Source organism: Sesamum indicum, linkage group LG5, assembly GCF_026168435.1.
Source record: "Sesamum indicum cultivar Baizhima isolate 11 linkage group LG5, ASM2616843v1, whole genome shotgun sequence".
Classification (NCBI taxonomy): Eukaryota; Viridiplantae; Streptophyta; class Magnoliopsida; order Lamiales; family Pedaliaceae; genus Sesamum; species Sesamum indicum.
In genome coordinates this window covers 3,351,963-3,375,233 of record NC_142661.1, presented here as the reverse complement: position 1 = coordinate 3,375,233, position 23,271 = coordinate 3,351,963, and the positions used below count along the sequence as shown (strand labels likewise).

At 35.0% G+C, this 23,271-nt stretch overlaps 3 protein-coding genes across 3 annotated transcripts; 2 read left to right on the top strand and 1 right to left on the bottom strand.

Annotated features, from left to right (window-relative positions):
* The first annotated feature begins 75 nt into the window (after positions 1–75).
* LOC105162543 (protein SEMI-ROLLED LEAF 2) lies at positions 76–10,832 on the top strand. The gene is made up of 20 exons (XM_011080600.3): positions 76–222; positions 589–919; positions 1,291–1,365; positions 1,865–1,980; positions 2,228–2,342; positions 2,478–2,606; positions 3,035–3,082; positions 3,514–3,668; positions 3,754–3,950; positions 4,037–4,329; positions 4,416–4,565; positions 4,655–5,074; positions 5,325–5,474; positions 5,742–5,817; positions 5,885–6,012; positions 6,090–6,278; positions 6,352–6,474; positions 9,627–9,752; positions 9,851–10,075; positions 10,225–10,832. Exons 2-20 carry the CDS (start codon positions 770–772, stop codon positions 10,387–10,389), a joined length of 3,030 nt encoding a protein of 1,009 aa, XP_011078902.1. The 5' UTR covers positions 76–222; positions 589–769; the 3' UTR covers positions 10,390–10,832.
* Positions 10,833–14,044: 3,212 nt separating this feature from the next.
* On the top strand, positions 14,045–14,630 carry LOC148788021 (uncharacterized). Its single transcript, XM_088880845.1, has 2 exons — positions 14,045–14,262; positions 14,339–14,630. Exons 1-2 carry the CDS (start codon positions 14,175–14,177, stop codon positions 14,482–14,484), a joined length of 234 nt encoding a protein of 77 aa, XP_088736971.1. The 5' UTR covers positions 14,045–14,174; the 3' UTR covers positions 14,485–14,630.
* A 439-nt stretch (positions 14,631–15,069) lies between these two features.
* LOC105162544 (leucine-rich repeat receptor-like tyrosine-protein kinase PXC3) lies at positions 15,070–19,114 on the bottom strand. The gene is made up of 2 exons (XM_011080601.3): positions 15,848–19,114; positions 15,070–15,743 (listed from the first exon to the last, which is right to left on the bottom strand). The coding sequence occupies exons 1-2, from the start codon at positions 18,189–18,191 to the stop codon at positions 15,418–15,420; spliced, it is 2,670 nt and encodes an 889-aa protein (XP_011078903.2). The 5' UTR covers positions 18,192–19,114; the 3' UTR covers positions 15,070–15,417.
* Positions 19,115–23,271: the final 4,157 nt, after the last annotated feature.

The window sequence follows — 23,271 nt, the reverse complement described above, 5'->3', positions numbered from 1 at the left end:
CGCTGAAATTTTAAATTTAATTTTTAAAAAAAATATAGATATGATGATTTCTGTATGTTGCTATATATAGTAGGGAAAGATATGAGGTGGGCTGGTTGTAGAAAGAGGAGAGAGAAAGAGAGTCATAAGTTTCGGGAAATGCTGGAGAATCGGTACATTGTTGGAAATCTTTAATGGGTTACCAGCTCTCTCTGCCTGATCCTTACAGGCATTGATCTGAAGGTAAAAATCTAACATAACACTCTCTTCTTGAATTCAAGAAAAACTATGGAAAAATAAGGATGTTAGAGAAAGATCCGTTGATGTTATATTCGTATATGTAGAGTGATTTTGTGTTATCTATCAAGATTGTTGTAGCTTTTTAGTAGTGATATGATCTGTATATGTTGAAGAATCTTGAAGTTTTGAACGAAATTGAATGATCTTTATCAGTTCTTGAAAAATGCCCATTTTTCGTTAAAGTAATTGCATGAATATAGATCAAGACTCCCCTTCTTGTTTGAATTTTGCTGAAGTTTATTGTTTGTTGGAATGGTTGATGAGAATTTGTTTCTAAGGTGAGATGTTTACATATTTGGATTTCTGTAGGCTGGTACCCGAAACCGGAAAGTGCCTGCTTGATCTTACCAGCTTTCCTTTCCCTTCTTATTCTCCCTTCGACTTTCAAGAATCTCGTGTACGTATATTTCGAGATCAAAGGAAAGAAAACAGTGAATTTTGAAGGTGGATTTGGGAGAAAAGAAGAGTTCATTGAATTGATAATATAAAAATGAGTGCTGCTGTTTCTGGTGTGATCTCAAGGCAAGTCTTGCCAGCATGCGGCAGCCTTTGTTTCTTTTGTCCCGCGTTGCGGGAAAGGTCTAGACAGCCTGTGAAGAGGTACAAGAAGTTGATTTCGGATATTTTCCCCAAGTCCCTGGTGAGTTTCATGAATCAAATGGTATTACTTTTGGATGTTACATTCGGTATGAGCAAAATTGTCAGATTATATGCCCCATACATGTAGCATTCATATACCTCAACGCAGTGATTAAGTCATATATAAAGCTGCATTGCTCTAGCTAACTTATTTTGGACGAATGGACACAAATTTAGTGCTGTCTGATTTCAGGTGCTGCATTTTATTTATCAGTCACCTTAAACTTTCCTCATTGGTGAACATATGAGACTTGTGTCTACGTTATGTTGGGACATTATGAAATGAGTGAATTTGTGGCTTCTTGATGCTGCATGTATCACTTTTTCTAGAATTGCTTAACTAAACAACCGTTTATTTCTTTTGCTTTATAGGACGAAGAACCAAATGATAGGAAGATTGGGAAATTATGCGAATATGCTGCAAAGAACCCCTTGCGCATTCCGAAGGTATTCTCGTTATAAAATTGCTTCTCCTATTCAGCAATACGGTTATTGTGCTGTCAGTTGATCATTGCACTGCCAGACGAAGAATGCATTTTCTCTGAAAGAATTTAAATGCTTAGAGTTATTAAACATACTCCTATTTAGACCCGTAGGTTGAAGGTTCTTTTCCCCCTTGCACATCCTTCTGCCATTCTTGCTTTATTTATTTATGTGGTCGATTTCAATGAACTGCAAATTTAAGTAGATGAACGTTAATATGAAAACAGATAAACTTCAATAGTTACTCCTAGGGGTCTGGCCAAGAATACTTGGGGATTGGTGAATGGCAAAACTCATTGTTTTTTGACTGTTGAAATAGTTTTTGCAAAAACTAGTATAGTGCGTTTTTTTCGTTTTTCTTCATAACATTTTGTTTTCTGGCCACAATGTGTATGCATGAGGATTACTTTGTCATCTTCTGTTAAAGCTAATTACTAATTATGTCGTTTGCTTTGGAATACAGATAGCTAATAGCCTTGAACAAAGATGCTATAAGGAACTAAGAAATGAAAACTTTCGGGCAGTGAAAGTTGTTATGTGTATTTACAGGAAATTCTTGTCAGCTTGCAAGGAGCAAATGTAAGTCATTGCTGCTATTGTTTTTCTCTTCCATTTAAATGTTTCTAGTAATGTGCAAGAGGTGTTTAACTTATGTAGTATTTCATCATTTGAGTCGGCTTCTTGTTGGTGTAATCTGTCAATGGGCATCTGAAAATTTTATTCTTCTCGGTGAGCTGCCTCGAAGAAAAATTCCTGCCGCTTTCGTTGCATTTAGCTTCTCGGTGGATTTTCATCAATGAAACTTACTGTTTGATTTTTATTTCAGGCCATTGTTTGCAAATAGTCTATTGACTATTATCAACACCTTGCTGGATCAGACAAGCCAAGATGAAATGTTAGTCATTGGATGCCACTCCGTCTTTGATTTCGTTAATAATCAGGTATCGTCTTGCCTTGTGATTCTTTGTTTTTTGGAAGCTGTAATTAGCTCCTCCACAGGCTTCTGATATAAGTTTTAGCATTTTCTTTCCCTCTTGTGGAACGTTGCGCTGATACAATTCTTGTATGCTTTCCAGAATGATGGAACTTACATGTTTAACCTAGAAGGATTGATACCAAAACTGTGCCAACTGGCTCAAGAACCGGGAGACGATGAGAGGGCAGAAAATCTACGGGCAGCTGCCCTGCAAGCTCTATCTGCTATGGTTCGTTTTGCATTCAATCAATCTTTGGATTGTGTTTAAGATTGATGGTTTTGAGGAAGGATCTCAATCTGAATCTGTTAGGTCCCGTTACTTCAATGAACGGGGTGGTATAGAAGTAACTTACTGATGCAGGGAAGGGAACTTTAAGTAACTCCACTTTCGAGCAGACTGGAATTCACTGTAGCATTCTCAAAACTATCTAAAGAATTTTACTTCGTTCTTGAAATCATTAATGGAGAAAAACATTCAAATATGTAGTATTCTTTTGGCACCAGAGATTGTTTGGCGTGCAGTTTCTTGAAAGCATAATGCTAACTAAATTCATTACTTCCGGATTTTATTAGTCGACTTTGTTATTTCTCTTATATTTTCATGTGGACATTTGTTTAGTCCATCTGGTTACTTATTTGTGTGTTTGTGTCGCACAGGTTTGGTTCATGGGTGAGAACTCCCATATTTCAGTTGAATTTGATAATGTAAGCATATATTTATAAGCTGTATTATTTATTTTGTTATGCTTCTTATCTTTTTTAATTTTATCATCGATCTTCTTTTATCTCTTTTGTTATGCTTGCTATCTGCATGTCGACAGCTATACATCTGTTCCTCTCATCAATTTCTTGATTTAGTTTTAGGACATTATGATTTCAAGCAGCTTTCTTTCTTTTCTTATGTTAAGTTGCAGTAAGTTGTGTCAACTATTGAAGTTTATCAGTTTTGTCCGCTTTATTAGCTATTTGTCATTGTTCTTTCGATCCATAATAAAGTTCTGACATATCAATTATGCGACAAGATAATGATTTTTGAGTTCACATAGCAATTCAAGTATTTTACTTCATGAAAATTTTTTCTTGTGTTATCGGTATAGATCTCATTTAACTAACGATCTTATTCTCCGATTCCTCAGATTGTTTCCGTAGTCTTGGAAAATTACAGAGGTCAAGATAAGGAGTCGGAAGAAGTTAGTGAAACCGAGAGAACTACCTCTCCTGATCAAGGCGTTGCGAGAGTTCCTTCTTGGAGACTTATTGTAGATGAAAAAGGACAACTTAATGTGACCACGTAATTTTCTTGTCTCAACTTTGATTTTTTCATTCCATCACCATTTGAGTGCACAGATGAAGTTTATCTTGGTTAAATGAAACAGAGAGGAGTCGAAGAGCCCGTCCTTTTGGTCTAGGGTGTGCCTGCAGAACATGGCCAAGCTTGGCAAAGAGGCTACAACGATGCGACGTGTTTTGGAATCTTTGTTTCGATATTTTGATAATGGAAATCTTTGGCCTATACAGTTCGGGATTGCTTTTCCCGTTCTCAAAGACATGCAGCTTGTGATGGATGATTCTGGTTAGTTTCTGTCCTACTGATTCTTGGAATAGTATTAGAACTACTCGGTTGTGATAATGTTATACTTTGTACTTTCGGTTGTGCAGGGCAGAACACCCACTTTTTGTTGTCTATATTAATCAAGCATCTCGACCATAAAAACGTCCTTAAGCTGCCCGACATGCAGCTTGACATTGTTGAGGTTGTCACTGCCCTCGTTCGCCTCACTAAAGTCCAGTCTTCAGTGGCTATAGTCAGCGCTGTGAGTGACATCATGAGGCATTTACGAAAAAGTATACATTATACACTTGATGATGCGAATCTTGGAAATGAAGTGATCAAGTGGAATAGAAAATTCCATCAAGTAGTCGACGAATGTCTCACAGAGTTGTCATCAAAGGTCGCCTCCCTCGGACATTTTATCTTCTTTCAGACTTGGTTGAATTCCCAGAGTCATTTTTTACGTCTCTTTTCGATTGTTAACAGGTTGGAGACGCTGGTTTAATCCTTGACGTAATGGCTTCTATGTTAGAGAACATTTCAAGCATTACTGTTATAGCTAGAACAACTATTTCTGCTGTGTATCGGACCGCTCAAATTATAGCTTCATTGCCAATCATATCTTATAAGAATAAGGCAAGGCCTCTGCTGCTTCTCTCTCTCTCTCTCACTCACTCACTCATTGAGCTACTTACTTGATTGATGGTACTTGTTTTTATCATTAGGCTTTCCCAGAGGCTTTATTTCATCAGTTAATCCCGGCCATGCTCCATCCTGATTACGTGACTCGAATAGGAGCTCATCAGATATTCTCCGTTGTCCTCGTGCCATCTTCTGTTTGCCCTCAAACGACTTCAACTGTCACTGTTGCTAAGAAGAACAACATGGTCGTCCCAAGAACACTATCAAGAACTGTTTCTGTGTTTTCTTCATCAGCTGCCCTTTTTGAGAAGTTGAAAAACCAAAAAGGTCCTCAGCCTCCTGAACCCATCATCCAAAGACCTCTGGTAGAAGCTGATCACGGACCTCCTCCAGCTGGAGTATTGAATAGAATTAGGTCGACATACAGTCGAGTATATAGCTTCAGACATCCACCGGCACCAGAAGGCGCTGATGCTACAACAACCAACCCAAGTAAAGAACCGGTGCGTCCCGTTAGTGTTTTATCTTACTTTCTAATAAGACCATAGTTTTAGATCTCTGCTAAACGTGATCGTTTCTGATTCATTAATTGCCTGTCTACAACTCACGTTGTCTTACTTTTTCTTGTTTTCTGTGATCGTCCGAACAACTTGCTAAGTTAGATTGGGAAAAGGTTTCTTCAACCTATTCTAAGACACAGGTAAGCCGAAATTTAGGATGCACACTTACGACTATATTTCCTTTCAATTTCAGGATGCCGTTCCTCTTAGATTGAGCAGCCACCAGATCACCCTCCTGCTTTCTTCTATTTGGGAACAATCTCTGTCTCCTGCAAACATGCCCGAAAATTACGAAGCTATTGCTCACACATACAGCTTGGTTTTGCTTTTTTCTCGAGCTAAGGTAAATTACAGTTGGAGTAATTTCTTAGAAGCCATACACTGAAAACCATCCGTTGGCCATAAATTCTTGAATGTAAGTTGTAATATCATAATTTATCGGCTTCATCAAGAATCACATGATGATGAACGACTTCATATATACTGTATTTCTCTTTGAAATAGAGTTATCCTATTTGAAGAATTCACCGAGATCAATGCTCCAATCTGAATAGTGTGTGACTGCCCCTATAGGTTAGAAATTTCACATAAATCTCTTCGTTTGGCGCAGACCTCCTATGTCGATGCTCTTATTCGAAGTTTCCAACTGGCTTTTACGTTGAGGATCCTTTCTCTTAAGGACGGAGGTATGCACATTCACCTTCAAAATGATCAATATAGTTTATTTAACGAAACTTATATCATTCCTTTCAGGGACTCTGCCACCATCACGTCGCAGATCCCTTTTTGTACTGTCGACTTGCATGATTATCTTCTCATCAAAGGCTTACAACATTTTTCCTGTCGTCCCACATGTCAAGGTCACAATCTCTGATAGAGTGGTAGGTTACTGTTCGTCGTTAGTTTTCCTCCGTTATATACATAAAAATGCTGAGCTCTTTCTGGTATTCTCTGTCAGATCGATCCGTATTTGACATTGGCAGAAGATTGTAAGTTAGAGATCAGTTCAAGAGCAGGGCATGTTGCTTACGGATCGAAAGAAGATGACAGTTCTGCTCTGAAGTGTCTCTCAGAAATAAAGCTCAGTGAGGACCAGATGAGGGAACACCTTGTTTCGCTTATTGTTAAAAATATGGGCGAGGTAGAGGTAAGTATTTTTAGTATAGTTGTTTTAGTTTTGACTTTAAGCAGTTCTTTCATAATAACATTACGTGCTACAGTTGGACGAGGATAGCGTAAGACAACAGTTGCTCGAGGACTTTTCACATGATGACTTGTGTTCTCTTGGAGGGCAGTTATTCAATGATAGCCCGAAGAAAGGACAAGACGGTAAACTCGAAAAGGTAAGTTTACTTTTATTGCATTCAACAACTGGGATTTTATCCTAACAGTGATGAACCCAAAAAATCGAAACCCTAATCAACTATTACAAAGAATCTGAGTTACTAAAGTCCCAAATATTACAAACCAATAATACAATTGACAGATAAATCTACAGATATAAGAATATAGAAATACAAATACTATATGTATAAATCAACAGGAACAACAGATGATAATAAGAAAAACAACAACAGTAAATAGGTCAGAGAGTCGGATCTGGTGAAGGGGTAGCCCACAACCACAAAAGCCAACAACGCAAACACATCAGTTGCTTTAGAATCCAAATCCACTAAGGAATTTGTCCACAAAAGACCACTCAAACCCCAATCCAAAACCACACAGGTTTGCACTCAGAACCACGGAGAAATTCCACTTGAAAAACTTTCGGTCAAGAGAGAAAAAGAAGAGGCTTATTCTTTTTCTTCTATTATTTTCTCTTTTACAGCCATTGGAGGTGGTAGATATATAGAGAAGTCATTGATATTGGTGAGGGAGAGAAAACGATGATTATGGAAAATCGAGAGGGAGGAGGGTGATGCAGAGACGAAAACCAAGAAAACAGGATAAAAATAAATTAGGGTTAGGGTTCTGCAAGGTTAAGTAGAAACCAGTGGGGAGATTGGGGTGGGTCGTGTAGTGGATGGGGTTGAGCCATCCAGGTGGGTTTGGTGGTGCTTGGGCTTGGGCCTACCAAATAAGGGTCATGGCCCAAAATAACATAACATTCCCCATCTTGGACTAGGACCCAGAAAAAGGAAACCTAGTCCAATAATGGATCCGACATCATCATTGTCGTTTAGCCAGAGATAGTACCTACAAAACAAAAAGAGACTTGTACATATATGGGTTAGAAAAAATGCAAAGAATACTTGAATTGAATTAATAATCCACAAATACTTTCCAGAAATTTCTTCAGTGATTACATTTACATCTTCTTTATTTTTGTTATCTCTTTTGGGTTATTTACAATCTTTAATAAAATGTCATTTTTCTCCATAATTATAACATCTTTTATCCCAAGATTTTTCACCCCTAGTTTTGGGCCTACTTCTATCTTGACATGTCTTCTATGTCTATAGTCTGAATTTCTATTTATAGATCTTTCCTTAATATAATTAACCTCATTCTAGTCCTGATTAGGTTTACTAGTTTTAAGATCTATTTCTTTAATTAATCCATTAACTACAGTGTCTAGACTGACATTACCTCTACCATATTTTATAACAGCTTTTACATCACTATAGGCTTCAGGGATAGCATTTAATAAAACAATGGGAGAATAGCCATTTATATTTTTATCTCCAGTTAGTTTAGTGTCTTGGATTAACTTTGTAAAATCATCCAAATTTTTCTCAATATTTTTAGGCAAATCTAATTTATAACGGAAAAACTTTTCAAGTCAAAATAGTTTACTAGGCAAAGAGGTTTTAGTATGGAGTTCTTTAATTTATTCCATAAATCTTTTGTTGAATCTTGTTTTCCAACTTTTCTTAAAACAGTGTTTGAAAGATTTAGAATTATAGAAGAATAAGCATATTGATTATTTTCAATTTTCTTTTCTTCAGAAAATTTTTTAAGGTATTTTCCGTCAATAGCTTTAAATTTTTTTTGTTGAATTATAACACCTTTCATTTTCTGTTGCCAAGTAAAAATGTCAGATTTACCATCAAAATGTTGCAAATAATTACCAGCCATTATTTTTGAAATTTTTTTGGCAGAAAACGTAAAAATACCAGTTTTCAGTAAAAATTACTATCAATGCAGTAAATCCAAAATGTTCAACAGATCTAATAGTAGCAACAAAAGCAGAAAATAATATTAACAAATAACAAGAGAATATGCAACAAATGCAAAAACAATATTAACAGATAAATAGGAGAATCCTTAACTTAATCTCAACTAGATACTCGACAACCTCAAGGGCTCGGCCAAGTGAGAAATAAGCAAGGTAATTAGATATTTTGTTGAAGAATAACACTAAGCCAATTAATAGAAAACAGTAGTAAATAGTAGTTAATCAAATTGACCAAGCAATATGATTAAGCAATAAGTAGAATAAATTTTCGCATACAGCAGATCAAATTCACAAAGCCAAATATCGAATTAACATATCTAATGGATATAGAACTGATTAAACAAAATAAATATTGCACTAAGCAGAATATAGGCACAAAGCCAGATCCACATAGATCTACGAAGATAATCACTCAGACCAACACAGATCTACTAATCTACATATCTACACAAGCACAAAAAACAATCATACCGCGTCGGAGTCGGAAAGAAAAAACCGCGGCTCTGATACCACTATTGAGGGTTTAGCCCAGCAGTGATGAGCCCAAAAACACAAAACCCTACTCAACTATTACAAAGAATCTTAGATTATTAAGACCCCAAATATTACAAATCAATAATACAGGAATATTAACAGATAAATCTACAGATCTAAGAATACATAAATATAAATAATATATTTACAGATCAATGTTAACAGTAGATAATAATAAGAAAAACAGCAATAGTAAACGATTCAGGGAGCTGGATCCGGTGAAAGGATAGCCCACACAAAGGTCGGTAACTCAAACACACAGGTTTCTTTAGAACCCAAATCCACTAAGGAACTTGTCCATAAAGGACCACTCAAACCCCAATCCAAGACCACACAGGTTTCCACTCAAAACCACTGAGAAATTCCACTTAGGAAACTTTGTTCACAAAGAACTTTCGATCAAGAGAGAAGAAGAAGAGGGTTATTCTTTTTCTTCAGTTATCTTCTCTTTTACAGCTACCGGAGGTGGTAAATATATAGGGAAGCTATTGATATCGGTGAGAGAGAAAATGGCGATTATGGAAATCGAGGGAGGAGGGGTGGAATGCAGAGACAGAAATCAAGGAAACATGTTAAAAATGAATTGGGGTTAGGGTTCTGTAGGGTTAAGTAGAAATTGGTTGGGAGATTGGGGTGGGCTGGGTAGTGGATGGGGCTTGAGCCATCCAAGTGGGTTGGGTGGTGCTTGGGCTTAGGCCTATTGAATAAAGGTCATGGGCCAAAATAACATAATACAAAATTTTTGTTCCTTGAGGTCTCATAGAGGTTATTACCGCATTGCAGGCCGTCTCATTATTTGGACTAGATGACGATCCTCGTACAGATTCAGTTGAAAGTAACGTGCCACAAAATGCGAAATTGACTATTGAGTTTCCCAGTCTTCTAAGTGTCGACCAACTTCTCCAATCTGTAAGTTGTTTCATTATACAGATCAAGAGAATACGTTGCTACCTTTATTTAAAACATCTTATAAGCTCAACCATATTATTTTGTGTATTTGCACCTAGGTTTTGGAGACAGCTCATCATGTAGGCAGAATGTCTGTGAGCACAGCGCCCGATACATCTTACAGGGACATGGCTAATCATTGCGAGACGCTCTTGGTAGGGAAGCAGCAGAAAATGTCCTATCTCATAAGCACCAATTCTAGGCATGGGAATTTGCTGGCAATACCTTCACGGAATTTTGGCGAAGCGGACAAACAGATAGCTCCATATTCTGGTGTACATAAGGTACGTCTCTTCTACTACTACAAGCATCTTTTGAAAAACTGAAACGGAGGACGTTTAGAACGTAATGAAACACAGCGTTTATTAGTACTACCTTTTCATCATTTGATCGGTTTACGTGTATCTTATGAAACATCGGTAAAAAATGGCAGAGTGGAAATCCATTCTTGGATCAAAACATGCCAGGAGTAGTTCCTGGCCTACCGGTGGGAGGGCCTCCGGTATTATGTGCAACTGAGTACCAGCACCACCCTCACTCATTCAGCCTGCCAGCATCAAGTCCATACGACAACTTCTTGAAAGCGGCCGGATGTTGACAAAGACGCAAGACGACAGCCGTTTCATTTGCACTCACAACGGCAGGAGCCCACATGCTAAAAAATGCGCCCGACAAGCAGCAAACATCGCATTAGGCAAGAGAAAGAGCCAGTTTTTCGAGTTTGTGGATTTGCAGTATGACTAAAGTTGAGTTTTGTTCTTTCTCCGATTTGTGTAAAAATCCACATAGCGATAGCACAAGGGGCAGGGGGCATAAATTTGGAGCATTTTGTCCTCCCGGAGGTGTGGAAGTGATGAACTTTCAGGTTTTAGCAAAGGTGTGAGGGCTCTTGTAGCGTACGTACCTGCTAGTTTTAGACCCTTTCTCTCATGTACAAAACAAAAAAAGAAAAAACAAGACAAGAATGATGAGTCCAGTTTTTATGTTTCAACATCATATTTTTACGTTAATTATGACAAGGAATTGTGTATTTTGTCTTCACCAGTACTGATCAGGAAACAGTGCTGTTTGTGGGAGTTGATCATATTACTCTCTTTACTCTTATATATACATAGGGCTACTTTATATTTATATTCATATTTATATATATGTGATAATAAATTAATGAATGATATTGATAAGTGTATAATTAAATAATGTGGGATGGGTTTACATTTATTTAGTAACACTGAGTTTTATTTTCTTTACTTGTTTATATTCAAGTGATGCATACCTAAATTGTCCTCAGCTGTTGCAGGTAAATAAAAGAAAGGGATAATTACACACATTCTCTTGAAATTTGGTGTAATTATATGTAAATTTCCTGTTGTTTTGAAAATTATATCTAGTATTTCTAAAGTTTGATTACGTCTAACAAAATAGGTCCCCCGTTGATCGAAATTCACCGAATTTATTAATATTAATAAAAAAAAAATTGATGAATATCAATATTTGCTCTCAATTGACTTATTGCAAGTCAAATAAATCTTTTCAACTTATTGAGTTTTGACTATACCTCGTCACAAGCATTAGTATATGAAAAAGTATAAGGATAGTTTGATAAATGATCAATAACAAGCTAATCAGGGGGTAAATATGAATTTTCATCTAGTTCTTTTTGTTAACATCAACAAATTTGGTGAATTTTATCTAAGGGAGAACTTATTTGCTAGACACGAGCAAATTTCAAAGGTATTTAATATAGTTTTTTCAAATTATAAAGAGTTTACATATACAATTAGGGTATTGAGCTTATTTATTGTTTTTTTTTTTTCCCACATTACACTAGGCTATTGAGCTTAACAAATGTACTTATTCAGCTCAATCTCTTTCAAATGTTTTTGGGTATTTTCATGGAACACTTTTTTCTTTCTTTTTAGATAAAATTGGAAACAATGGATGGTACCTCGTATATCCGGCAAGAAAGATTAAGCTTGTACTATGTGGACCGACTTAAATCCTTATAATTGATTTATTATCGCGAAAAAGTAAGACCTAGTCACATGAAATTAACACACAAATTAGACGTTTGAATACCTCCACCAAACACCTTGACAATAATTTGAACTCATATAGTTTATGGCACACTTAGTATTTTAATATAATAATAAAATTAATCCTATTCAAATAAAGGGTAAAATTTATGTTGGTACCCGAATTAAAAAATACCATAACGCATCAAATGCAATCTGTCCTTTAAAAATTTAGTGTGTGTGTATATATATATAGCGTTGCATCATCATCAGTGACCGATTCAGCAGCGGCGAATCATCGTTCTTCCACTCACACCTGACCGATTCTTCAGTCCCCACAAATCCGTCGCTTAAGAGCTTTCTCTCTCTATTCGTACATTCATATGCATGGGGTGTGTAGTGTTTGCGTGCCTGTGATGCGATTTTGTTCTCTGTTTGTTGGTCTGAATTGGGTTTCAAATTTCACATTTTAGAAACTGCAAGTTCGAGGTTTGTGTTTTGCTGCATATTGCGACCGTCGTACTGGTTTTTAGCAATCGAGTTTCTGAACTTTGAGCTTATTCAACGATCGTCGATCGAGGTTAAGTTTTGATGCGCGCTTTGAGTTGTGTCACTTTTACGTGCGGAAATATACGCACTCATGTCGATTGTTGGTTGGTAATATTGGGATCTAGTGACTGTGCGGTTGATTTCTGAATGCTGTTCGATTTAATTGTCAAAATGAGAACTTTTTTGGCGTTTCTGTTTTTCTCTTTTCAAATATTTAATATGCATCATGTTACGCAAATATGTTGGTATGGTGTTATTCATAATTAAAAGGTGTTTAATGTGTTCTTGTTCGCGGAAATGATCTGTTGCTTGTGGGATAAGAGTGATGGGTATCTCCGTATATGGCTACTGTGAAATGGTAATTGTTTGCTTCTGGTCGGATCTTTTTCTGCGTCAGATCTTTCTTTGTATTCTAATCCTTGACATCTACTTTGAGCTATTCGTTTACTTCCTTAAATCGAAATTTTTTGAACCAAATGCAGCCTATAGTTTGAAGTTAACGTTTTGTGGCACTCACCGGCAGTGCTTTCTTCATGTTACCTTTACAGTTCACATTAACTCTTGCATAAAGGTGGAGATGAGCGCCCCTCCTGCTATTATGGTATGTTCTTTTGGGAGGCTTCAGATTGAACCATGGTTCAAAAGTACAGGCCAACATCCAATGATATCGGTTGATTTATTGTCATCGGTATAATGATACTATCGCTCGTATCCAATATTATCGCCGATAATATTCGATTTTATCCGAAAAAACAAAAGAAAATTTCTTCCCAAAACTCATATGGCCATTTTTTTAAAACAAATTCTCTCCAAACACTTTGAAATTCAATAAGCATAAGTTGTTTTGTGTTTATTTTGATCAAAACATGAATTTGTTTTCTATTGGAACTCATTTATATAGTTGATACAAAGAAAATTAATCTTGAGAATGTTTGTGTCCACTTAAGATTGTTCAGATAATGTTGACTGATTTGTTGCATGGATTTAATATGAAATTGATTGATGGCATCAAGCTTGAAGACGCTGAGAAATAGTATGAACTTACTAAACATCCTAAAGAGCCTCTTATTATTATTCTGAGACCTATACTCCTAGACAACTTTGACAAAACTTTTACTGAATTATCACTCATTTGAGAAATAAATATAGTTAAGAGAACCCTGTTGCAGTATATTTTTTTGTGTGCTTATATTTTAGTTTTATATATGGATCAATTTCTTAATCACTTCTATGATTAATTTAACAATGCTCGATATCATAAAAGTTTTGTTTGTAATATTAAATAGTAATTCGTGACACTTGTAGTTTTTATAGTTTTACTAATTTTCTTTAGAATTTTTTAAATATATAATATATTTGTTTGGTATCGTCTGAGGATATCTCAATACGCTGCGATCGATGTGGAACAATACCCATCAATATTATCATTGATACCGCGACTTTGAACTATGGACAGAACTTAATGCAAGTGGTCTATCTGACAAAATTGCAGGCTTAATTAATTTTTATAAAACATGCCATACATATTGTATGCTTGACTGAGAGTATCAGAGACACCATGTTAAACTATCATTTTGTGTTGCTCAGTATGTCCGTCGAGTAGTGGTTTTCATGCCAATATCATCTCGAAAATTGCATGTGTTCACTCAAAACTACTATCTGGCTTCTTTTCTTTCCCTCTAGTTTCAGTTCACCTTCAAACATTTTTCTTCCGCTAATCTTTCCCAATAAGAAGTTCAAAGTGTGATGCGTGTTTATACATCATGATCCGGGATAATTTTTTTATTACTTGATCTTGATTGCGCAGTTTTTGGATTGAAAAATGGCAGCTAAAATTGCTTCTGTGTTGGGGTCTCTTGCTTTTGCATATGTCTGTGACCATTTGATGTCTGACCAGAAACTGTTCGGAGGTTAGTACTTACTTTAATTCAATGCTTTTTATTACTATGTCTTATGTGGTCTTTTAACAAATGTATTCAACTGTAGGGAAAACTCCAAGAACTGTCTCAACCAAAGACTGGTGGCAAGAGACTGACAAAAAGTTCCAGGCATGGCCGCGAACTGCTGGTCCTCCTGTTGTCATGAACCCTTTCACGCGCCAAAACTTCATTGTAAAAACCAGTCTTGATTAATAAAATGCACTTGGTATAAGTCCATTCTTTTTCTGTTTCCATGAGATAAGAACCCTTTGTTTTATCATTGATAAACAAAGGATACAATGTGCGGAGTGCTCTTTAGTTTGAAAATTTGCTGTTTATTTTACGACCCTTCTCTATTGTGGACTTCATGTTATGCTGCAAAAGAGCTTGTAATAAGTGTTATGCACTTTGCTTTCTTGTGAAATCATGTCTTGAAATTTAAAAGATTATTACCAGTTGATCATTAGTCCTGCCCTGCCCGGCAGGTGGCTTTTATCTGGATGCCTTTGTGGGCATTTTTGCTTGGACATATTCACTACTTTTCACCTTCATTTGCACTTTAATTTTCAACAATTTATGATGGTGTTGGTCCTTTTTATTGAAAAGTTTGGCATTTTGGCCACAGCAGAGCAAAATGAAGTATCCCTTTAAAGTTCTTGGGGTAGTCCTGTTTGAATTATGTTGCCCCAATCATAGCCGAAGCACTATCTCTTACTCCCCCCTTTGGTTCTTGTTTTTGGCTGTTGTTTCTGTAATGCTGGACGGTTTTTTACACCATGAGCTAAGGACTCTGCAAGGTTCTCTTAGAATCATACACCTTCAAGAGCATTTTCCATATAGATGCAACTTCTCATACAAATGTTGAGCCATATACCATTTATATGATTTAAGGCCAATAACAAGCCAGAAATACAGTGCTCAATTCAGGAAGAACGCTCTTTGCTGCACTTTTCCTTCACCTAGTAGGTAGGTCTTTCCCATCCAAAAGTACTGAAATTTACGACAACTTCTTGATACATGAGGGTAACGCGACGACCCCATGCATGTCACAGAAATCATGCATCGGCCCGTGAGGACTGTACTTAGAATATTTTCTGGGCTTCTATTTCTGTGGTTGAGAATGAACTCGAGGAAAATCGACTCTACCTAATTTTGTGTAATTTCTTGAAGCATTTCCACCACCTTTTTCATTTTCGGTCGTTTGGCTGGTGTGGTATCAGTGCAGAGTAATGCTACCTTCAGTGCAGCAAGCATTTCTTTTCTCCAAGCAAATGAAACGGTGCTTAGCCTTGCATCGAGAATCTGCTCTGGGGTTTCTCCTCGGGTTGGGGCAGTATGAACCCATTTCACCAAATCAATGCCTTCACCGAAAGCCTCATCAACTGGCAGTTGAGTTGTGAGGATCTCAAGCAAAACAACTCCGTAGCTATAGACGTTACCTGGTGCTGTAACTTGCATGGTGTATGCATACTCTGTTAAACAAGTTGAAACAGATAATGCTGTGTTAGATAAAGCCTATGCACTATATCCTGGAAGAAGATGCAAATATCGAGCACTTATGTTAAGATATCAATACCTGGAGGGATATATCCAAATGAACCAGCAACGGCACTGATACTTGCTGTCCCTCTGGATGGATCAAGAAGCTTTGAAATTTCAACTTCGCCGACCAAAGGATTAAAATTAGAATCTAAAAGTACATTGCCCGAAGAAATATCAAGGTGGATAATGGCCACATGATGGAGGAAAGCTAATCCTTCAGCCACTCCAACGGCAATGGCAAGTCTTGTGGGCCAGTCAGGTTTGTAATCAGGCTTCTTCGTAGAATCATGAAGGAATTGATACAACGTCCCATTTGGAAAATACTGATGCAACAATAGCACAACATCTTCAAACAAAACAAATCCAATTGGTCTCATCAAATTATCATGGCAGAGTTTACTAAGCTTTTCAACCTCTCTGATCATCTTGCCCTGGTGATTAAGTATAGTTCTGTCCATTGATTTCAGTTTTCTAACCGACAAACTCATCCCAGAAGGCATGTCTGCTCTGTAGACAGTGCTAAATGTTCCAGTGCTGAGCTTGTTGGAATCTTTCAGAGTTGCTTTGGCAACGGCCTCGAAGTCTATAGCTTGCCGGAGGTTTTCAACAAACACATTTCCTGCTAATATAACTGGATCGTCGCTAGTGTCATTTTCAGTAATTCCCGCATCTTTGGCAGCCTTTTCTTGCCTCTCCCTCATCATAAATAGCAAGACAACCACAGTCACAGATGCAAATACAGCCAAACCCGAACCAATAACAGCTAATATGATCCTGTATGAAACCTTGTGATGGTAAGCATCATGCGAAGAATCGTCTAAACCCCCACATGAAATGCTCAAAGGCTCACCACAGAGCCCTTTGTTTCCAAGAAAGCTTGAATTCAGGCTTTTCTGAAATGGTATAAACAAGGGTATCGGGCCGGTGAAGTGATTGTTAGAGAAATTGACCTCGATCAAACTAAGCATCCCTTTCAGAGCAGTTGGAATGCTACCACTGAGCTGATTATTTGACACGTCCAAAGAAACCAGCTTGTCCAGTCTTCCCAGCTCTTCCGGCAAGTGTCCACGGAGATGATTCGAGCTCAAATTCAGAGCAATTTGCAAGTTCTTGATATGACCAATCTCAGGAGGAATACTTCCAGTCAGATAGTTACTGCCCAGTTGCAATTCCAGCAGTTTCGTGCAGTTCCCAATCTCGTGTGGTATCTCCCCTCTTATTGAATTCTGACCCAACAGCAGGTACTGCAATCTAGTTGTCGTGCAGATACTCTGTGGTATGGTGCCGTTGAATCTATTATTACTCAAATCAAGCTTGTTCAAAGTTTTGCTCCTCAGAATTGATGTGGGAATGTCTCCAAACAGACTGTTCCCAGAAACAATCAACTCCTGCAGATTACTGAGCAAGCCAAACTCCAACGGGACAGTTCCTGTGAACCCGTTTGAAGCTAAATTAAGGAGAGTGAGATTCGAGCATCTTGAGAATTCTGTCACAATCTCCCCAGAGAGATTGTTATTGTTTGCTTCAAAGTAAGTGAGGCTACTAATATTACCGATTTCTCTAGGAATGCCTCCAATCAAATTGTTATTGCCAATCCTAATACTTGAAAGGCCTTTGCATTTCCCAATTGATTCAGGAATATAGCCAGTCAATCTATTCTGAGTCAGAACCAAAGTTTCCAGCTTCTCCATATTGAAAATGCTCTCAGGGATTGATCCCTCCAATTTATTTGAGTGAAGGTTCAACAACTGAAGCTCAGAGAGTAATCCCAACTTATCAGGAATAACACCACTCAACTCATTTTCATAGGCAGTAAACACTTTCAGATTAGTTAAATTACCAACCTGCGGAGGGATAGAACCATTCAATCTATTCGTAAACAACTGCAAATCCTGCAACTTCTCCAACTCCTCAAGCTCATCAGGAATCACACCCATGAGCAAGTTATTGGAAAGATTCAGAGCTCTTAGATTCCTGAGCCTGGCCAACTCCAGAGGGATTGAGCCTCCGAAGTTGTTAAATGATAAATCAAGAAACTCAAGCTCAGATAAGTTCCCAAAAGCAGATGGAATTATGCCGTGGAATTTGTTGAATGAAAGATCAAGCCACTTGAGGGATTTGAGCTCAGATATCAGACTGAGATTACCTTGCAGCCCATGACTAGAAAGATCAAGCCTCTCAACAGATGAATTCTTGGAGCTGCAAGAAACGCCAGGCCAAGTGCAATACTCTGAGCTATTAACATTCCAGCCAGATATTTTAAGCTCTTTCCCAATTTCTACCAGCGTAGTCTGATCATTCAACAACTGAGTAATCACAAGTTGAGACCTCGAGAGCAACCCAAAGAGTAAAATACTCAACAAACTCAAAAATGGCATTTTTGGGTTGCCTCCAATTGGGGGAAAAAGAAGGAACTGCAGGTGTCTTGTTATCTTCTTGGGAGAGCCCAAAAGGGGCAATTGAAATATCAATTCTTTGTGAAATTTTTACTGAAAAACAGGAGCATCTACCATTCCAAATGTGGGAATGCCACTCATAGATTATAGCTCAAAGAATATATTAAAAACTACTGAGATTTTCAGTAAAATTGAACCAAGAAAAACCATCAAGTACAAAAACCCCAAGAACTTTCACCTTTTCAAAATGGCCCATCTCAAAGTTGTTGAAAATGAAGGAACTCGCTCTAAAAGCAAGCACTTTCCTATTAACTCGAGCAGAAAAGTGTACCTTCAAGAAATTCTCAATCAACACACAGACACCAAAAAAGGCATAAAAATCAGCCCAAAAACAACTAAAAGTCTAAAAAAAACAAAAAGCAACAGTCTTTGTGGACAAGAACAAAAGCCCAGAGAGAGCAAAGGTCTGGAGAGAGGAGTAAAACGCGATTTCAGGAATTCTTGATCAAATTCAGAGACCACATACAGACATTAAAAAGAAAAAAAAAAAAAAAACTCAGTCCCAGAAATGCAGCATGAACTGGAAATACAGCAATTTTGGTAGAAAAGAACAAAAGCTCAAAACCATAAATGCTGGAGACCAAGGTTTACAGAGAGGAAAAAGAGGAAAGAAGGGGATTGTTTCTTTCCTTGGACAAGAAAAGAAAATGAAGATGATGAAAGAAGATTGTACAACGTTTGAGGGGAAAATGCTATCACAGGTCAGGTGTTTTGTGCTATGTCAGAGAGAGAGAGTTTATGTGGGAGTTTGGTTTTGAAGAGTGTTAACAAAAGGTGAAAGCTTTGTGATGTAATGTGTAACAGTGGAAAGCTTCACGAGAAATGAGCAGAGTGATGGAGCAATGAGAGTGTCGTAGACGTAGCGTAGGTATTCTATTCCCCGGTCCACTGCTCCGCCCCGCGTGCCTCAATCATCAAATCATTTCTCTACTCTATGCTTTTACGGTTTTACCCTTCTTTCCTAAATATGAAAATTCATAAATATCCCACACATTTTTATAAAAGTATATAAAAATAAATAATATTCTATTTCAAATACGGATAAAAGGATCACTAATATATACTATCTTGTATTTATTATTAAATTAAGTATCGTCTCAACCAATCTTCACAAGCATATAAAAATAGCTACGTAAAAAAACTTATATAAAGAATCAATCGTGGTGTGAGGGAAATATTTGAAAATTAACGGGTAATTTAGATATTCAAAAGTTGGTACAATAATTTTTTTTAATAATAATATAGATGATGTAGAAATTATTTATACGTGTCGATATATTAATATTATTTAGTAATAGTTAATTATTAGGATTGTTATTTTTTACTTGTATGATATTAAATTAATATTTTTAATTAATAATTTTGTTATTATTTTAGGTTTGAGAGTCCTAAAAAAGAAATAATAAATTTGAAAGAGAAAGAATATTATATTGAAACTAAAATTCTCATAAATTTTATCATTATAGTTTATTAAATGTCATCTCATTTGTTTAAGGTAGTGTCAGCCGGAAGATTAAATATATATATATATATATATATATCTTATTAATGATTTTTTTATAGGATGATATGTTGTGTACTGAGACATGTCCTTCTCAAATACAGTAAGGTCCCAAACCCACACACATTCATACATATTTCATGAGTTTTATCAAATCTTTATAATAAAATTGTGAAGTTATACAACTAGCGACTCGATCGAATTGCAAGTTACATCATTTGGAGTTGTCAGCGGGAACGAGGCCATGTGCCCGGACCCCTCGTTTAGACTTCATGATATAATCATACGTGCCACGTCAATTGCAAATATGGAGCTTATAAGCCTAAGGCTTTTTCTTCCTAGCGAAGTTCTTTTTACAGAACAAAATTACGGAATTCATACGAAATCAAAACGGATAATACATTACGCAATTGGGACATCAATCGATTATCCCTTGGGGATAGTTGCAATGGTCTGGACTCAAAATTTCCTATATACAATCTTGATTTTACCAAAATTTTGGTAGCATGTTATTGTAATTTCAGGCCGAATTTCATAATTTTCTAAATATTTCAAAATTTGGAACTATATTGTTCAAATATTTGCACTCAGCTTATTGGAAATTGATGCAAATATAAAAATTATTTTAACAATATTGAATTATTTAAGAATTGGGGGACAAATTCTTCAAATTAATTTTTAAATTTTATTTTCCAACTTCACTTTTGTTGGGTCGTGTGCATGATTGAAGGATCTAATTCTCATTTCACTTTGGCCCTCAACTTCTAGAAAGAAAATATTATTATATACTAAGGGATAATTACTCTTTTCTCTCTTTAAATTTGGTATAATTATATATAAATTTTCTATAATTTAAAAAATTATATTTATTACCCATGAAGTTTATTTTTGTCTAACAAATAATCTCCTCTATTTGTCAAAATTCACCGAATTTGCTGATATTAAAAAAAATTAGAAAAAAATCTATTTTGACCATCGATTGGCTTATTACAGGTCAAATAAATCTGTTTATAATCAAATTATCTTTATACGTTTTCACGTGTTAATATATGTGAAGAGGTACATCTTTACCGTTATAAGGGTAGTTTAGTCGAAAAAATTATTTAACCTGCAATAAGTCAATAATCGATTAATCGAAGGTAAATATCATTTTCATTCAATTTTTTTTTATTAATATCGGTGAATTTTGAATAATGTAGATATTTATTTATTAAATAGAAGCAAACTTCATAGATATTAAATATAATTTTTTAAATCATAAAATATTTATATGTAATTTTATTAAATTTAGAGAAAGAAAGTGTAATCATCCGGATAATAAATAAAGAAATAAGTAGTTGAATTGAAGTTGAATAATTTGAGTGTGGTGGTCCACTTGTGGAACCCTTGAGATGACATGGTGACGTGCATCCCTAGACAAAGTAGGCCGAAACCTTGTCCAATATAGTATAGGGCAACGACAACGGGCCACCGTCTATTGCAAACACTTCTAGGAGCTCTCATTATATATATATATATATATATAGTAAAATTTTTATAAATTAATAAATTTTCTAAAATAATAAAATTTTTCGGTCCCGACTTGGGCCTATTAAAAAAATTACCAAATTCGATAAGATAATAAGATAATAAGTTTTTGAAAAATTCTTTTATAAATATTAGGTCCCATTAAAATTTTAAATTAATAATTCATAAATATTACAATTATAAATATTAAATATGAAGTCTGTAATGCTTTACGTATTTGATCATTCATTGATGATTTTGCCATGCCTTTTAGATGAGAAGACATTGCTGGGTGTTATGAATTATTTATTTCCATATTAAGATTTATATAGTATATGTTTCATTTATCATGCATGAATATATTTAATTGGCTATAATAGTTATTTAAGTGTAACGAATTAATGTACATATGTATATTTTAAGTAATTTTAATGAATTGATACATGCGTCCATGAATATAATAGTTCATTGTATACAATGAATTGATGTAATACATGAATATATTTAATTAGTTACAAAGAATTGGTTGATGCATGAATATAATCAATGAAACATATATGAATTCATTTATTCTCAAAACATATGTATTAAATTTGCTGAATTTAAAAAGTCTCTCTTTTAATTAATAAAATATTAATATATCGATAAATTAATATCTCTCTAAATTAATAAAATTTTATGGTCCTAAAGTCATTAATTTATAGAGGTTTTACTGTATATATGATATAATTATGAATATTTGTTTATTATTTAAAAATTTATTAATATTTTTTATGTTTGATAAAATTATATAATTTTTAAATTAAGGTATAAAATTATTAATTTTATTTTAATTATATTTTCTTTACTTTTTTAAAAAATAAAAAATTATATAAAAAATCGGACAAAATGAATGAAAAAATATGAAAAATAATAAAATATATAAATATATAAATTATAATTCATATTTCACAAGAGTATTTTGATAATTTTACTATTAAAATGAATGAAAATTTAATCGAGACTAAGGGTTTTTTTTGTTCAAGTGAGAGGAAATGAGAAGTGAAAGGGAGAAGAGAGAAGGGGATGGAAAAAATAATATTTTTTCTTAAAATTGTTTGGTATGATTGAAAGTAGGATAAACTTAATACTTTCATTTGTTTGGTACGAGAAAACAAATTGAGAAGAAAAGATTATTTTTTGTAATTTTACTAAATACCCTTCTCTTAATTTGGTATTAGAAAACAAATAAATTAATATTATACTAATATAATTTTAGTATATCAAAAATTTTTAAAAATTATATTAATAAAAAATTTATCAAACAAGAATAAAAATATTTTTTATTAATAAAAATTTTATCAAACAAGAATAAGAATATTTTTTAAAATATTCTATGTTGACTATGGTCGTTTTTCAGCGATTTGTTTATTTGTTCTTCTGGTGATTATGTATGATATTATTAGCAGGAAAGAGAAAAGAACTGGGAAAAAATTATATATATATATGGACAATAGAGTAGATGAAAATAAAATATGTAATATATATATGGGCAATAGAGTAGATAAAAAATATATATATCTATATATATTTGTCTTTTTGGCCTTATATTTTTACTTTTTCGCCTAATTTTGGATAGAAACAAAATTGGACCCGGGAGGATTTCATATATATCGAGTTTTACTTCCTTTCATCTCTTCCCCCTAACGAAACATAAAATTATCTCTTATACATTTATTTTTACTTTCACTTTTCTTATACTCCAATTTTTTACCCCAACCAAACATACTCTAACGGATTGAAATAGTTGTTGGACAACTGCTAAAATTAAGAGATATTGATAATTTTTTAAACAATAAAAAAATATATATAATTATATCAAACGTTAGTGGAACTCGCTGTAATTCATCGACTTATGCATTATTTCGTCTACATGAAACAGTATATAAATAGCACTACCTAAATATAAATGGTAAAAAAATGGGGTCAATTATAACGACCTCTTCTAAAATTTGG

What these genes read in the sequence shown, in the direction of transcription:
- LOC105162543 (XM_011080600.3), top strand. Translation starts at nt 770, where the DNA reads ATGAGTGCTGCTGTTTCTGGTGTGATCTCAAGGCAAGTCTTGCCAGCA. An exon ending in TCACAGAGTTGTCATCAAAG is followed by an intron (nt 4,330 to 4,415) that starts GTCGCCTCCCTC and finishes GATTGTTAACAG; the next exon opens with GTTGGAGACGCTGGTTTAAT. An exon ending in TCACAATCTCTGATAGAGTG is followed by an intron (nt 6,013 to 6,089) that starts GTAGGTTACTGT and finishes ATTCTCTGTCAG; the next exon opens with ATCGATCCGTATTTGACATT.
- LOC148788021 (XM_088880845.1), top strand. Translation starts at nt 14,175, where the DNA reads ATGGCAGCTAAAATTGCTTCTGTGTTGGGGTCTCTTGCTTTTGCATAT. An exon ending in TGACCAGAAACTGTTCGGAG is followed by an intron (nt 14,263 to 14,338) that starts GTTAGTACTTAC and finishes ATTCAACTGTAG; the next exon opens with GGAAAACTCCAAGAACTGTC.
- LOC105162544 (XM_011080601.3), bottom strand. Translation starts at nt 18,191, where the DNA reads ATGCCATTTTTGAGTTTGTTGAGTATTTTACTCTTTGGGTTGCTCTCG. An exon ending in ATTTGGATATATCCCTCCAG is followed by an intron (nt 15,744 to 15,847) that starts GTATTGATATCT and finishes CTTGTTTAACAG; the next exon opens with AGTATGCATACACCATGCAA.